The sequence below is a fragment of the Centroberyx affinis genome, unplaced genomic scaffold (genome assembly GCF_046629955.1).
Source record: "Centroberyx affinis isolate AG114_WGS23_722 - 3 ecotype Tasmania unplaced genomic scaffold, CSIRO-AGI_Caff_v1 ptg002149l_1, whole genome shotgun sequence".
NCBI classification, from domain to species: Eukaryota; Metazoa; Chordata; class Actinopteri; order Beryciformes; family Berycidae; genus Centroberyx; species Centroberyx affinis.
Genome location: NW_027280466.1, coordinates 97,545 through 113,746, shown reverse-complemented (window position 1 = coordinate 113,746; position 16,202 = coordinate 97,545). Strand labels below are relative to the sequence as shown.

Here is a 16,202-nt window from a genome sequence, read left to right as displayed (position 1 = left end):
TGATGTTTCACTCCATCGAAAATATAGTCAACTCCAGATGTTCCACAAGGTGGCAGAATACACCACAAGAAATGTTCATGCTCACCGGCAACAGTGTTAGTCACTGAGTTACAATATAAAGGCACTTCAGCAAATCAGTACACGTTTTGATGTCAGATGCTAGTCAGTTACTTTCTGTTCTACTGTAGTAGCTGGTACAGCATGTGGTGAGTATTCAACTTGACCTATTAATCATGTTTATAATGTATAAAATGTTGCAGTGGTTTATAGTTTATAGTAAGAATTCATAGTTTAATTTCATATTCTGATGGAATCAAACTGATGGAGAATCAAAAGGAAGCAATAATGGATTTAAAGAGATATTAAAAGGTTTATTACAACATCTTATCAATTCATTGCATTTTATACAGAACTTTCACAAGTTACAAGTTCACTTCCAACACAGTATCACACCCCTTTTAAGCAGTTAAGCTGAGGTAAAACAAATAACAAAAGCTTTCATAAACTTAAGAGCCACAACTCAAGTTCAAACAACTTGTTCAATGATATTTATCTGACTGAGACATTATTGGATAAACAGTTAAATTCTCGCAGAGAATTATTATCCCATGCAGATAGCACATAACAGTGATAGAAGTAAAAAACAAAACAAACAACTAATCATATTTTAAGAAAACAATGTGTTAGCTTCTCATAAAACTACACAGTAGTAAGCCAGTACAGTCTAAGAGAAAAGGCAAATTGATTCCATGGTGTGATTTGCATCCTACAATTATTTCAATGATCAAATGTTCACAATTCTTACAAGCAGTAGTGTTACTTTAATATACATCCTCTTTAGGTTACTTGTTGAATGGCGGAGCAGCATGTGATTCCAGTTCACATTTGAATGCTTTTACAGATTTTACATGACAATGTATTGAGTCTGGGAGAGGCCCATCTTAATGATTGAATGATTCTTAAGGTCAATCTTTAATTGCTAACAGAATAAATCTGATCAATAGGGCTCAGCTACACAATCCAGACTATTCTATAAAAAACAATGTACATAACACCTAGAAAGATCACATACAATGTATCATTAATGATGTTATTTACAATGCTTTCTAAAAATGTCATATAGAATTGCAATCAAGGAAAAACAGCAATATGTCCTTAAGTGTTCTGGGTCAGACACTAAAGCAATAAACAGTCACTTAATAGTCACTTAATAAGCAGAGACAGTATACAAAAGCAAGATATTTCCTCTATCAAGCACTTATGTACGAGACCCTTAATTTGAGAGAATAGCGATCAACTCAATCTAAATTGCATTGAAAATGTAAGCAATTCATACAAAACATTAATGGCACAGAGTTAAGTCAACATCAACATGATTGAGTAATGGAAAATGTACTGCAATCCTACAATCACTGCTTCAGGAACAATCAGACTACAGATGGAATGTTAATGAAATACACAATTCTACCCAAGCTACCTCCTTAAGACTATTTTACAAGCAGAGGTAACCTTGAACATTCAAACCGCACAATGCAACTACAGCTGATGTAGCCAAACTACTCACTCACAGAAAAAGTTGTCAATTTAAAATCTGATCCGATTTACATTTGTGTAACGTGACAGTATTCAAATCTACTTCTAAAAAGCTGCCAGTACTTAACATGTGAACAGTCAAACTCTAAAAAAGGTAAACCCGTCATCTCTCAAAATGTGCAAAATGGAAAAAGCAAATTATAAAAGTGACCGCTCTTTATGTAATTCCATCATAAAGATAGTGCTTATAAAGGTCATGAAAATAACAAGCAAACAAATTCCAAATGAGCCACAACACACTTTGGTAAGGTCTCATTAACAATTCACTGATTAACCTTTATGCTGTTCATACAAGGCAAATAAAAAAATATATAAGATTAATAAATAAGTCACACAAAGACAAAAACATTTTTAGAACCTTGTATTTACATCTTCACCGTTACACTTAAAGTGCCTTTTCTTTCATCTTCATCGATTCCAGAGAGAACATTGCATTTTCAAGAACATTGCCTTTCAAGCACACAAAATGGACCAGACATAAACCAAGCAATCAAACAAACAAACAAATAAACAAACCAAAAAAGAACGGTATAGTCCAAACTGAAGCTGAGAGAGAATTCCTTTCCCCTCTTGTCAGAGAGCTTGAAGAGGCAACAGCGTTCCAGCGTAACACCGGGGCACGGTGGGGATGATCAGCTCCCCGAAGGCTGAGACTGGGTGGCGCCCCTCTGTGGCTGGCTCTCCTCTGTGCTCTGGTTCGATGTGGCCATGGAGCTGGCCGGGGCGGAGACGGCAGGGGTCATGGAGGAGGAGCTGACCCCGTTTGAGGTGCTGACGGAGCTGTGCTGGATGGCCTCGTTCTGGGGGCTGCTGGGGACCGACATCTCCTCACAGCTCTCTTCTTTCTCAGTGACTGCATTTGCAAAGATTACACACAGGCGCGCGTTTAGAACTAGAGCAATTCATATCACTATAAAGTTTTGGTTGCTTTATACTGCTGTACTACAATGGTGTATGGGCCATTTTAGTAAACTGTATTTACCCGATACATTCCAGGAAGGGTTAGGGAAGTACTCTCATGTAGGCCTAATAGGATGTAAAACAGCTATTTGCATGTGGTGTATGCAAACCATTTCATTAATCCCCATAATGCAATTCCTGCACCCCTTCCTTTAATTAAAGTTCCAATGTCAATTTAAACCCACATCATAAGGGTACATTACATTCTGGGGCATGTGGCAGTGTTTCCCATCCCTAACTGCATTCTCATTTGTTTTTTTGTTAGCTTGCCAACTACTGCAGCGACAGATGATTACAGCACCTGATTTTAATGATGCTCACACTGGAGAGTAGGGAAGACTTGGAGTCGAAATGCCACCAGCTGTTAGGCAGTTGCATTGAATTAATTGGATCCCGATGAAAAAAAAAAGAGACTCTACTCTCATGCTCTGTTTCATAAAGGAATAAGGAGCACTATGATAATTAATATTGCTAATGATATGAAGTCACTTGAAATGGCACTTTGTAATTAATGACTGGGTTTGGTATTTGAGAATGTGAAATACAGATTTGATAGCAAGGGCTATGATAAAACTGCATTTAAAATGTCTTCACACATGGAGGCATCGTCTGCCTTCTTGTGGACTGGACTTTGACCATGTGATTTAGTGCAAGTGAATGTCAAAGCACTATAAACTGCCTTGCCATTTCTCCCAGCAGAAGGTCAGCCTCAGAGTAAATCAGCTTGGGGTTTTGTTCCATGTTCATGTGCGTATTATTACTCCTAATGACATTAAGGGGTGGCTGGCTGATATATCATAATACCAAACATTTCTGGTTCCCTCAGCAGCCAAAGCTTCTTTCTGCTCTCTTGATTTCTGATGTGGTTTTCACCGTAAGCAGATGGACAGCTTGGTCTGCCAAGTGAAAGCATGTTCTGGCTTGTTTGTGGGGCAGGCTGGGTAATTTCCTCCCACCTGCCATCGCTGCGCCTGGGCAGGACGATGAAGGGTATTACCAGACAGGTCTGGAGGGCACTGGGGCCTCAGGGATGTGTAACATTAAGAAAATAAAGGGCTTGATGAGGCCTTTACATGAGTAAAGGCCATGGAGCAGTCAGAATAACATAATCTACCTTACAAATAAATGTAACACTCCGTCATGCCTGTTCTCTCCTCTCACACATTATCAGTAATGTGGCTTTCCATCTAGGCTCATCTAAATTTTACCTCACTTGTCAACAGTATGCCAAACTGATGTACTAGGGTATCTGGATGAGGTTATATTTTCCCACCAGGGTAAAAAGAGCTCCAAATGTCATCCTTCACAAAGGTCTAGAAAGGGAGGATAGACATCCTCAGCAAATGCATGAGAAGGATGACCCAATTCATCTGTGGATCCTGCTAAAAACAATCCAGACAACACCAAATGAGGCCTGGCTATGACAGCCCACTCTAGCCTGGAAGCCATCAGTCCCATAATGCACATGACGTGTGTCAGTGGGATGGTTAGCAATAGGGGATGCATAATGAACAGCCTAGCTTGGTGGCCACCCCACAATGAGGATGCTCTGCAGTCTTGTCAAGCTTGCTGCTTTAATGGACTCATTTCGGAGGCAATCATTGTCAATACAAGTGAGCGGTGGCGTTTAGAGCACAGCAGAGATGTGGCTTGGAGCGTACTTGTTCTGCATACTGGCTCATCCGAGAGGGATGGTGAGTTATGACCACAAAACTGAGCTGACAGAACCCAGTCTTGGGAACAGAGAAAGATAGGTGGTAGGACATATTTCTAAAATGAGAACATGTGAGGAACAAGCCCTGGCAGGGAGACTACACTATACAGTTTGACAACAGGAAATTTAAATTAAGAGGGTGCATATGGCAGATTCTCCTCATACATTCAAACCATTCTAAAGATATGATTATAAGCTAAAGGCATGAAACGTCAAGTGCAGATACCATATGTAGGTGTCAAAAAAACAACAGCAATAGGACATCGTGCTTCTTAATCTATTTGTGGACAACCCAAACTTTTCTAATTGGTCTTCTTGGAGCATACAGTAGACATTTACCTTTACCTATCTGATGCTTATTTAGGGTAAAATCAGGAGAAAACAATAACTTGGCTGTGGATACCACCTGTGGCCTCTTGAAAAGACTGAGACATTGAAGCCACAAGAGTGAGAGTTTGTCTCCAACAATGCTGCCTATAAATATCTAAACTTCAGCAAAGTTTTTCAAAAAAAGGGGCCTAATATGTCCATAGCTCTTTCAGGTTGGCCATAAGTAAGACATGTCCTTCTAGTGGTTAGCTGGGGCTCATTTTAGAAGTATTTCACTGGCAGCCCCGGGCTGAGAATAATGGAGCATTACTCACTGTGATAGCCAGATTTCTTCTGCATGGCGGTTACAGGGCAATCTTTATGAGCCAGAAGAAGCTGCTTCAGCTGAGCCACTTCGTTTCTCAGCAGGGTGACTTCATTCTTTGAGAGAGAGGAAACAGACAACAGCACTCAATAAAATGGTCACTTTGGAATACATGTCTGATTATAACGCAAATACACACAGAGAACATGTGCATACAGCGCAAATATGCCAAAATATGATTTTCCCAAAAGAACAATAGTATGGAAAAATGAGATTTCAACCCCTCTTGCGTGCATTTAAATGTGGTTGAAAGCCTATCTTCATTCAGAACATACCTACCTTCTAAATGGATTGGGATTTTAATTACAAGGTGCTTCACGTTTGAACCCAAGATTATTGCCATGACGTGGTAAAAAGCCTATCACTTGTAAACCTGGCATTAAAATTCCAATGTAGATAGATGATGCATCTAAACTTTGTTATATACAGTATATATCCTTTATTTAACCAGGTAAAAGTCTCATTGAGATTAAAATCTCTTTTTCAAGAGTGACCTGGCCAAGAGGGCAGCATAAACATTGTTACAAGAGACACAAATAATACAGACCGACAAATACAACTGTCACACTGCAAACGAGAGAACACAGTATCCAGTTAATATGCAATACAAGGTCAAGGAAAAAAATCCAGTTATGATGCATAAACAGGTACAATTTTCTAAAACGATTTCAGTAAAATTTTAGGAGCAATCACATTGACCAAGAGTACTATTTTCTCAATCCTTTAAAATTGAATTAAATTCCCCCATAGTAATCAGCTCTCACAATTTCAGGTCTGATTTCAGGTTGTTTTAACAGGACCCCAAGCAACATGTGAACACAAGTGGAAATACAATGCTATTACATATACCCACACTTGCGCTTGAATGTGGCTTTGTACCCTTCCTAGACACATAGCTGCATCTTTTATTTACGCTGGGACTTTAATGACAGTTATAAATGGGGTCAGAGGGTTAAATTCTCTAGACCTCCTTTGTACAAGAAGCCCATATGACCACTACATTACTGCAGATAAACTCATATTTTCTCCCATGAGAAACAGCAGACACAGGGAAAGGTAACAACATAATGAATGAATGCAGAATAAAGTATGATGCACTTTTTCAATTATGTTGTTCCTGCGCAATAATTATGGGCCTTCACTGGCTACCGACCAGCACATTTGTCAGAGGTGAGCTGTTCCGATTGTCAGTACAACTTTGTGGATGCTGCAGAGATTTACACTCTTGTGTCGTTACAGCTCCCGGGGGAGCCAGGGATTTCTGCATGTCGTAAAAGAGGGCCACATTACGCTGAAGGTGACTTTAACTGGATTTAGAGCAACCAGGGGCCCATGGAACACCCCATGGCAGATTTAAGCTCCTTCGCTTCTCCTTTAAAAGGACTATGGGTGGCTTAATCTATTAGTCTAAAAGCAGCCAATTTATTTGATTCCATCTGTTTAGCCTTGCTGGCGATGGCAGGGCCAAGCTGTTGTAAGACAGATTTAAACACAGCTGGAAGGACTGTATGTATCACATGTATTCAACGCCATGTTCACTGCACTTCCACCATGATTGCTACCACTGCTGCGGTGTACAGCCAATATAAACACAGGCTTTCCTTTAAACTCTCCCTCTACTCCACGTCAACTGTACTCTACAGATGCACACTCAAGTTTCCAACATCCTTTACAAAAGGCTATCGAATCGGTTACATGCTACAGAAAAATGTATAACATAACAAATTTGCCATCAGAAGCCAAATCCATGGGAGTGGCACTACCATCAATGTCCTGTCCACAGTAGCATAAAACTGCTTATGATTTTATTCACGGAAAATCTGGACTTTTGGGAGTTAAAACTTGTTTCTAAGTTTATGAATTAACAGAAATTGAGCAAATGGGCCTTGGGTGACGCTGGGAGCCCTGTGAGCTGCCTGGTCTGACACCTCATTAAAAAGCCAGTTAAGGATGATGTTAAAGTAATTGTGCATCATTAGAGGCAGTTCCGCTGATCAGCTGGGCTATGTCAGCATGAGTTTTTTTTTACAAAAACTGTGCCGCTGATTAATGCCTTCATATAGAGAAGACTTTCATTCTCTGACATTCAGTTTTTTGCCACATGTTGTTCCCTTCTTTGTAGTTAACAGCAATGCTCTCTGTTTGTAACCCTATTCACTCACCTATCACTCCTACCCCTTTCATCTACCTACATTTATTTAAGTGTTAGCTAGTGCACCCATGACAAGTGGTGATAACTTGTTTTTGAACCAGATATTAATGACATGAACCCATTCCCTTCCACTGCTGTCTATCCCCCACCCCCCCACCACACACACACACACACACACACACACACACACACACACACACACACACACACACACACACACACACACACACACACACACACACACACACACACACACACACACACACACACACACACACACACACACACACACCTTTCTCTGCTTTCACAGACAAATAAGACAGCGAGCAAATAAACACCACATCTCATTTAATTGTCTGGAACACCGATGTGCCGCACCCCCGGCTCACACTTATCAACAGAGACAGCAGTTACATGAACTGTTTCGAACTTGTCAGCATCAGATCCTAATTGCTTCCAGCGAAATGAAGGTTCAAAAAGACACCTTTCCCTAGGAGATTTTTGAGGCCATTCAGTAAACTGCTGAGACAGAAGCGAAGACACGCTTGTGTGCGGCTGACATCTGGAGGATACATCTTTATTGACAGGGACATATCGATGTAAAGGGCTCACACACTGCCGCTGTCACACGGCAGCTCTTCTTAATCGGCTTTAATGACTTCATCACCACAGAAGGGAAAAGCATGTGTACGCACGCACATGCACACACACAATGATAAATAGACATAAACACACGTGCATGCACACACAAACTGATACATTCACGCATATGAACACAAAAACAAAGAGCGATGTAGTGGCTATTATCCTGCCCGGGGCTGAGTGAAGAGGTGAAGGGTACCTGCAGTTGTCCGTTCATGGAGTTGAGGTCCTCGGCCTTCTTCTCCAGCGACTGGACCCACACCTTCCTCTTCTGCCTACAGCGGGAAGCTGCGGCCCGGTTGCGCTCCAAGAACTTGCGCCGCTTCTCGTCGGGGTCTTCACTTGTGGCTCTGCGCCGCCGACCTCCTGTGCTTGGGGTGTGTTGGGCAGGGGGCACTGGGGAGGCCTGTACATGATACAGGATAATAACTAGCAGAACTAAACCAGCACAATCTGAAATGTACTGCTGTCACACCGACGCAGTACGCCGCATAGGAAAGTGGCTGAGCAGTATTCTGATGGTGACCTAATCAAACAGTATCAGTTAGTGTAATTTCAACACTGAATAACTAAATGTGTATGGCTACATGCACACAATACTCAAAACTACACAGTTACTGTGAATAATAACACTATAGAGAGAGTTCAATTAAATGGTTTACATGGCGCGCAGTAAAATGTTTTCCTCCAAATAATCCGGGTTTACATTATTATTTAAGTCAGGTTAGTTTACACAGAGAAGGACACGATGCAATGAGATCCAGTCTGTCGCTATCTTGATATGTGAAAAATACCGGAACATTGTCAGATTGTGTTGACGCGCTTCCAGAAACCCTTAATGCACGCAGGACGCATTCTCAGTGTTAGCTGAAAACAGAAGACACCGCTATGTACTCATGCAGTCCGCAACACGTGTTTCTTCTTCATGTTGTCATTTATGTAAACAAACACATTGCATCAGCATCTGGGTCAACTTCTCGTCTGTGTCTTTTGACACACATTTAAAAAACTGAATGAACAGGCTAAGGTGTTTACATGGCCAAGTAAATCAAAAGATTGTGCAGAAATCTAGGTACGCTAACCAGGTTATCCTTGTAACGATTATGACCTTATTATATGACAGAGTAAGGCATTTACATGACATAGTCGGAGGATTGCCCAAATCAGGCTAAGATTAGATTATTATTCGATTAGATTATTAAACAAATTAATAAATGTCTCTTCTATGTAACACTGGTGCAATACTCGTACGCATAGTGAGTGGAAGCTTGTGCCTTTAATGCAGGTGTTAATACTCACAGGTGTCTCTGTGGTGGAGGTGGCTGGCTGTTGAAGGGACTGGGGACAAGGTTCCTCAGGTGTGGCCAGGTGAGGAGTCGGGGCTGGGGCTGGGACTGGGACTGGGACTGGGACTGGGACAGGGACTGGAGTTGGGGTCGGGGTTGGGGTTGGAGTCGGGGCCGGAGGAGAAGTTGGAGCAGCAGTGTGGGTCACAGCGCTGCTCTGGACATCACCAGCATCTCCATTGGTTACCTGAGGAAGCTGCTGGCTTAACGTTGCTTTCAGCTTCTGGGGAGAAAATTCAGCACAGCAAAAACAATCATGAATGTTGATGCAACAATTACTGGTTGACACAAGATCAAAACTATATTCAATAAAGCAATGAAATATTGTTGAAAATAAAGAAGAGGTCACACTGACAGTAGACTACCACGCTATTCTATCTTGTGTCGTTCAGCGAAATTGAAAATGGGACTTTAAAAGCTAGGCTTTTAAACGAGGGTTTCAAATTCACTTCCACTGGCTGTCAGAGCTTGTGCATTACTTTGCATGACTGTGATTTCCAATTGTGATTACCTTCTTGTCAGGGCAAGATTAGCAATCCCCTACTTTTTGTGTCAGAAAAGTCATGAAGTTACCCAACAAAGAAACAAGGCAAAACAAGGCCCTTTCCCATGCATGCACAAGACACGCTCCTTAACAGACCCATTTTGTTTATGTTTACGTTGTCATCTTATCTAGCTAACAGAGGTATAGAACTTTAATATTTTCACAGCATACAGTATGCATTGGAGAATCCTAATCCAAACAACCCCAATGCAAAAAAAAACTTGACTTGTAGGCTAAATAGTACTTTAATTACATACAACACACACTAACACAACACATTCACAGAAACTATATTTCTGCAGATTGTTGTCCATGATTCACAGGCCAAATTCTCTAGCATCAAATATTGAGTAAACAAGGTGAAAGTGAATGAGCCTTTCCAACCAATAACAAAGTGAGAGTAGAATACATTTACATGGGAAAACAGAGGACCACATTATTCTAACAACTACCTTTGCCAGACCAATCTATCTACCAAATTAGTTTATCGTGTAATACCCTTCCAGAAGCTCTTCTGGCAGAAACAAGATATTATTCTCCTGGAATGGCCCATAGAAGGAGGGAAAAGCCAGTCAGATTCATATTTCATCTCTGCCATGGAAACCTCATCAGTGTAATAACCCTCCATCTCATGGGTGTTATTCAACCATCTGCTACTATATTACTTATCTTTATTTTGCAACTAATTAACAGCATAATCTTCTAAATTCAGCAAGTTAATTATCATTATTGTGGTCTTTGCAGCATCATCAGTCCTTGTAAAGTGCCGTCTCTGCGCCCCCTGAGAGCTGGGTGGGGGTGGGGAGCGGGCAGGTTGAGCGGGGGTCTGTTTTCTTGACGTGGGCTCATTAGGTGTTTGCTGATGAGCTGAGTGTGGTGGGAGGCACCAGGAGTAAGGAGGGGGGTGGGGTGGTGTGTGTGTGTGTGTGTGTGTACAGGTCAGGCAGGATTCTGCTGAACAAAAGGTTCCATGCAGGGTGAGGCTGACTTAATGTGCCTCGCCGAGCGGGTGCCAGGATGCCCCCAGCTGGCTTTCGGTGGAAGCCCCCCTCTGGTTGGCCCCGGTGACAGCGTGCTGAGCGCAACGCTGTCTCCGCGTTTGTCATCTCCGTACCCCGCGATCCCAACAACCCCCTCCTCCCCCTTCCCTCCTCCCATCAGAATCACTGCCCCCCCCCCACACACACACACAGACACAGACCCCTCCTCTCTACGTTTTATCTGTTAATTTCCACAGGCATAGCGTGCTGTGAACACTTACAGGTTCTGTGATCCGTGCTTCATCACATTGCCACTGATCTCCCTAACAACGCTTCATATCCCTGCCCTTCAACTATCACTTCTCATACTGAAGGGCTTCGGTACGAGACTCCCCTGACTGCACTGCCCCCACTGAGGAATATTCGGAATATTTCTTAAATGTTTTGACCACACTGGTATCAAATACTGCCTTCTACTAGCTGGATTCATCTGAATCAGTAAACTGAAAACCATTTCAAAAACAAAGTCCAGATGAAAAATTCCAGATGTGCAGGAAAGTTACTAGCTCCCTCATCTGGTCAAAGCAAGCAACAGCTTACTTCTTGTCTTGCTTTCTCATTATTTTGGTTGTCGTAATACCGCTCTTAGATGGTAAATGAAATACTGAGCTTGGAATAAAAATTTTAATTCACAGGAAAAAAAACGAAAATATTACCAGCTTGGCTTCTGATTGGACAGGCTGTGGCGAGGGAGGTCCTGGGATCCCGGGGACGTTAGGCACTACGGTGACAGGTCTGACAAGCTGACAGCAGAGACACAGGGACAGACCAGCACACAGAAAATTAGTCTTCCCCGGTAAAAGGCAGGCAGCGCTCCCCCAACACACACACACACACACACACACACACCACAGGCTCTCGGAGTTTCCTCATATCTCAGCCTCATTAGGTTGGATGGCCTGTTATTTTGTGGAGGCAGCGCCACATGGAGATGCAGTGTGCACGCTAATGAACCTCTGCCTGCCTGTGCGAGAGCATATGGACAGAGAAGCTGCGGAGAGGATGGAGAGACACAAGTCGGAAGGCCGGAGCCAGGCCTCCTCTCACAGCCCGACAATGAGACAGAGGGAGGTGGGGAGGGGTGGGAGAGACAGAGAGGGGGGGGGGGGGGGATGATCGAGTGAAAGGGAGGCCCAGCGGTGGTTTATGTTCTCCATCTCCTTTCGCCCTCCTTTACTTGTCAGCGGCTTTCCCAATCCCCACAGACTAGGAAGATAGAGGTTTTTTCCCTGCTGTGCCACTATCAGGAGATAATCATCTGCTGCTCAGTGTTCCACACAGACAATCAGGACTATAGTGAACAAGACAAGCTCCCACATAGGGGGCGAAGAAAAAAAAACAAAACAATCGAGAAGACCCTCATTTACAGCATATTTCCTATATGAAACACTGTCAGGGGCAGCAGTTATAATTGGATTGCAAAACACATTAGTCGTATCATCTATCCGCTCTGCCAGAAATCAAGAGAGTTGATTCAAATTGTACAAGGACAAATAGCTGTCAAGTATCCTGGACTGGAGCCTGCCATGCCTCAGCCAACTCCTGTCTCTTTGCCACAGTGACACACAGCTGCACTCGAAAGTCCATTAGTTCACTCAGCCTCTCCTGCTTTGAATAGAATGCCAAAATCTGTGGTGCCAAAGTTGTAAATATTCAGTCTGTCCAAGTAGAGCAAGACAGATAAGTGGCATTAATATATCACTAGAACGTGAGAATAGTGTAAATGGGACTGAATTACACTGGAGAGTGACTTCAGTTTTACTGAGTGGATAACTTCATAGACTAAAGGTTGCATGCCTTTCTTACTCGGTCTTGATGATTTCTCTGATGATTTTAATCAAATAACCACTAAAATATCACACAACAATTTTATAAACTTCACATAAATTTAAATAAATTTCACACAGGGCATATACTGCATTAAAATTTTACATACACTGAAGTGCACAGTGAATATTAACTGCATAACACTCACAGGGATTGTAGTTGGAATATGTACAGTTGAGCTTGTAATAGATGCTGGGATAGCAACCGGCATGGTCTGGCCGTTAGGGAGCTGTAAGAGCACAGGGAAAGTGCCAGACACTGGCCTGAAGGAGGAAAGAAAGTATCAGCAGTGAGAAAAATACCAATCAAACCACTTTGTGATAAAGACAAAAAACAAAAACAATGGCAAATTGACTGATGACAAGGGTGGTTAATAAAAGCCCTACAATATGGCATAACAAAGCTACAACTGATGGAGAATTAAATTGGAACTAAAGCAGAATCCAACAATCGAATAAGACTTAACAACATTCACATTCACTCAGTGACAAAGTAAATACAAACAAAGACTGTGTGTTGTCACAAAATGTTCATGCAATATTGCTACAAGAACAATTGTTTCACTGTCACAATAACCAAGTAATGAATACATAAATAAAAATGGCTGCTGAGTGCAAATAAATCAACAACACACGGACATGCCTCATGAAATATGAACTTACCAAAACAAAACCGCACAAAAATAATTGTAAAAAAGAAACCAAAAAAAAAGATGAGTTGATAATGTTCTACGATTTTTAAAAAGTAACACTTTGAGTTACTTACAATATAGGCCTATTAGTGGATGGGACTTGGGTAATAACAGAGCTAGATGTTGGCGATGGGAGAGCTTGCTGTATTACATTAGCCTCTGAGGTTGCTAGAAGTACATTGGGAACTTGGAGGGATGCAGGACGGACTATAGTGGATGTTGGCAGTGAGGTTGGCTGCAAAGATAAGTCCTGAAAACATCATACAAGACCTTAGCTGCATTAAGTGTTTAATGAAAACCATAATCTTAACTTAAATTACTTCATGTGATAAAAAGATGCCCATATTTCACCTATTTTGTTCCCCCAATAATAGGTGAAAAAGTGAAAAACACATGAAAAGAAATTCATATTAATTCAAATTCATTTAATATATCCAATGGAGAAAAAAAAATGGATCTACCTGATTTCTTTTTTTGAATTATCATTTTGTGCAGTACTGTTAGTATTGTGTTTTTTCCCATTTAAAGGCAGGCAGAGAATGATTAAGCTAAAACATAAAAGTCACAGTGTTTCCACCACAGAATGTGATCTAAGTCTTATCATTACGGTATACAAGAGGGATTAGTTCCTTCACAATCCCAGTCAAATTGTCAAGCACAATACAGATTCTTTTGAAGTGAAATCAACTGAAAAAGCATACCATTATTCCAATGGATGTGGAAAATCAGTAAATTACCAATCACAGAAGCAGTGGGCCACTCTTCATTCACCTATCTGCCACCAGAAGTAGCCCATTTACAGCCTTTACCTTGTCGTCATTTGTAGTAGATTCAGGATGAGGCAGTGGGCTGTCTCGATGCGCCTCCATAGCTGAGTGTTCCTCAATTTTGTTCCTTATGATGGGTGTTGCAAGAGGTGACAAATCCAACGGTAACTACACAAGAGAGAAAATAAATCATCTCAGTACAACAGATCAGAGATGCTAATTATGGAACAAACAAATGTTAAGTGATCAGCTGGCAAAGTGTAGCAGTGACAACAACCTTTTTAATGTCATCTTCAGTAGCTTTTTTGAAGTCATGATCAAATGGACTTGCAAGTTCATTGAAGAGTCCAACTTCCTCACAGTTCTTCAAAAAGCGTGTAGGTGTAGGCGTTTGGTCTGCAATGGAGGAAAACCTCAAGCTTAAAAAGGAGATTGGTTAAAACGCATTTAATAAAGCAAAATCCCTAAACTTCAAGAACACTCACCAGCAACAATGACGCTGTCGTTCCTTGCTGGACCAAACTTCAGTGTCATCTCATGTTTGTGCTTGTGGACAGCCAAGTGATCTTCATTTGTAAATCGCTATATGGGGGCAGAGCAAGTCCTTAACACAGCCTGTCTTGTAATAACGGGACATCACAACATTCATAAAGGCAGAGAAGTTGCTTACCTGACCACACCCAGGAGCAGTACATAGGAAAGGTTTATCATCACTCATATTAAGGAATTCCTGTTATGTCACCCTATGGAATAAAACGGGGAAAAGTTCATGCAGAAGTTTAGTGTCAGACCGCAAAGACCTCACTATGTGCCTATATGCGCGCGCGCGTGTGTGTGTGTGTGTCAAGAGTTAAGTGTTTACAAAGCAGCTCTTGAATCACAGTTAAAAAATGTAGCAATGGTACCGTCATAACAATAATACCAGTAAATAGACAGAGCTGATAGGATAGGAAATTTGACTAACTGATAGGATGATGAATGATAGCATTGAAAGTGTGAGGTTCCTGGTCAGGATCAATGTACAGCTAGAAATTTGAACAGGACAAAGCATAGCGATGGGCGGTTGCTTTGATTTGGTTGTTTACACCTCAGTCTACCCAACGCTAAATTCTCGGTCTATTCGTTTTGTACAGTTTTTGCCAAAATAAACAATTGAGGATGACATCCTGAGCATAACTTCGCTAACACTTTATCGCTGTGTGTGTTGTAAATATGACAGCTGATCATGCAAGACATCATGCAAAACACATCTAGTTATTTGTAAAGAAGGAGCGACCATCTGTTCCAGTCGGTTCCAGGGAATAGTCAGAGCCCTAGCTCTGGTAAGATAACACCGTCGCCATATTAGATCTAAATATCACTGTAAACAAAGGGAATGTGAACATTTATTTCAAGGCCACTTCAGCGCACTGATGCATAAGTCCCTCGCAGTCCAAGAAATGATACATTTTACAACAGCTTTGTACTCAATCGCTATCAGTTTATGTGGACACTTACCCCACAGGCACAACCCTTGATTCGAAATCCCACGTTTGTGCCAATATCTCGCGAGCAGTGCACAGCATGGGATCTTCCGTAAACGTCACATTCAGTCATACAAGGTTAGACTCTGGTATCCTTACTATTATTTTCGTTGTAGTACTTAACGAAATTAAATGATACATTTTAAAAAATAATAATTACATGGCAGTATATTTATTAGTAACTACTAGTTATAGGACCGACGTCTTATTTTTTGGAATCCCATTCAAACCTTTTTACCCTGCTAATACACTACCATGTAATTAAACTTTTTTTTTTTTTTAAATTAGAATTACAGGTCTGGGCCATGAAAACATGAAATTGTTGTTTTTGTTTTCAGAAGGCCACAAGGAAATATGAAAAATAAATAATAGCAGGGCAAACGTATATTTGATACTAACCACAGGGTTGACAACTTGGAACATTTGGCTCCATGAGGCCCTCCCCTTCATGTGGAACCCAAAGTTGTCTCAATTATACAAAATTATCAGACACAGCTATCATTCAGTTTTCTTCCCCAAATTATGCAATTTAGTTTGATTAGTAATGTAAATCTGTTATCCAAGTAGGTTATAGGACCGGTGCACAGTGTATGACCCAAACATAAGCGGAGGACTCCAATAATTTAGTTTTAAAGACAACCCTGCAGGTACTGGTAACATTCATTCATCACATCCAAAAAACGCAAAACCATTATTTAGCACCATCAAA

At 41.4% G+C, this 16,202-nt stretch overlaps 1 protein-coding gene across 2 annotated transcripts; it reads right to left on the bottom strand.

Moving 5' to 3' along the window:
- Positions 1–425: 425 nt before the first annotated feature.
- atf2 (activating transcription factor 2) lies at positions 426–15,500 on the bottom strand. Of its 2 annotated transcripts, XM_071531942.1 has the most exons (13): positions 15,468–15,500; positions 14,641–14,713; positions 14,456–14,552; positions 14,248–14,366; positions 14,013–14,138; positions 13,278–13,453; positions 12,661–12,775; positions 11,342–11,428; positions 9,270–9,324; positions 9,055–9,149; positions 7,955–8,161; positions 4,912–5,017; positions 426–2,446 (listed from the first exon to the last, which is right to left on the bottom strand). In XM_071531942.1, exons 2-13 carry the CDS (start codon positions 14,686–14,688, stop codon positions 2,226–2,228), a joined length of 1,452 nt encoding a protein of 483 aa, XP_071388043.1. In that variant the 5' UTR covers positions 14,689–14,713; positions 15,468–15,500; the 3' UTR covers positions 426–2,225. The 2 variants fall into 2 exon arrangements, with proteins under 2 accessions (XP_071388043.1, XP_071388044.1); XM_071531943.1 differs by lacking the exons at positions 14,456–14,552; positions 15,468–15,500 and having other exon boundaries at positions 14,641–14,665.
- Between the last annotated feature and the right edge of the window lie 702 nt (positions 15,501–16,202).

Bases quoted from the DNA above. Each gene is read 5' to 3' on its own strand.
- atf2 (XM_071531942.1), bottom strand. From the start codon at position 14,688: ATGAGTGATGATAAACCTTTCCTATGTACTGCTCCTGGGTGTGGTCAG. The intron at 14,139-14,247 runs GTTGTTGTCACT...TCTCTTGTGTAG, and splicing joins CTGAAGATGACATTAAAAAG to TTACCGTTGGATTTGTCACC. The intron at 2,447-4,911 runs GTGAGTAATGCT...TTGCAAATGCAG, and splicing joins GAAGAAATCTGGCTATCACA to TCACTGAGAAAGAAGAGAGC.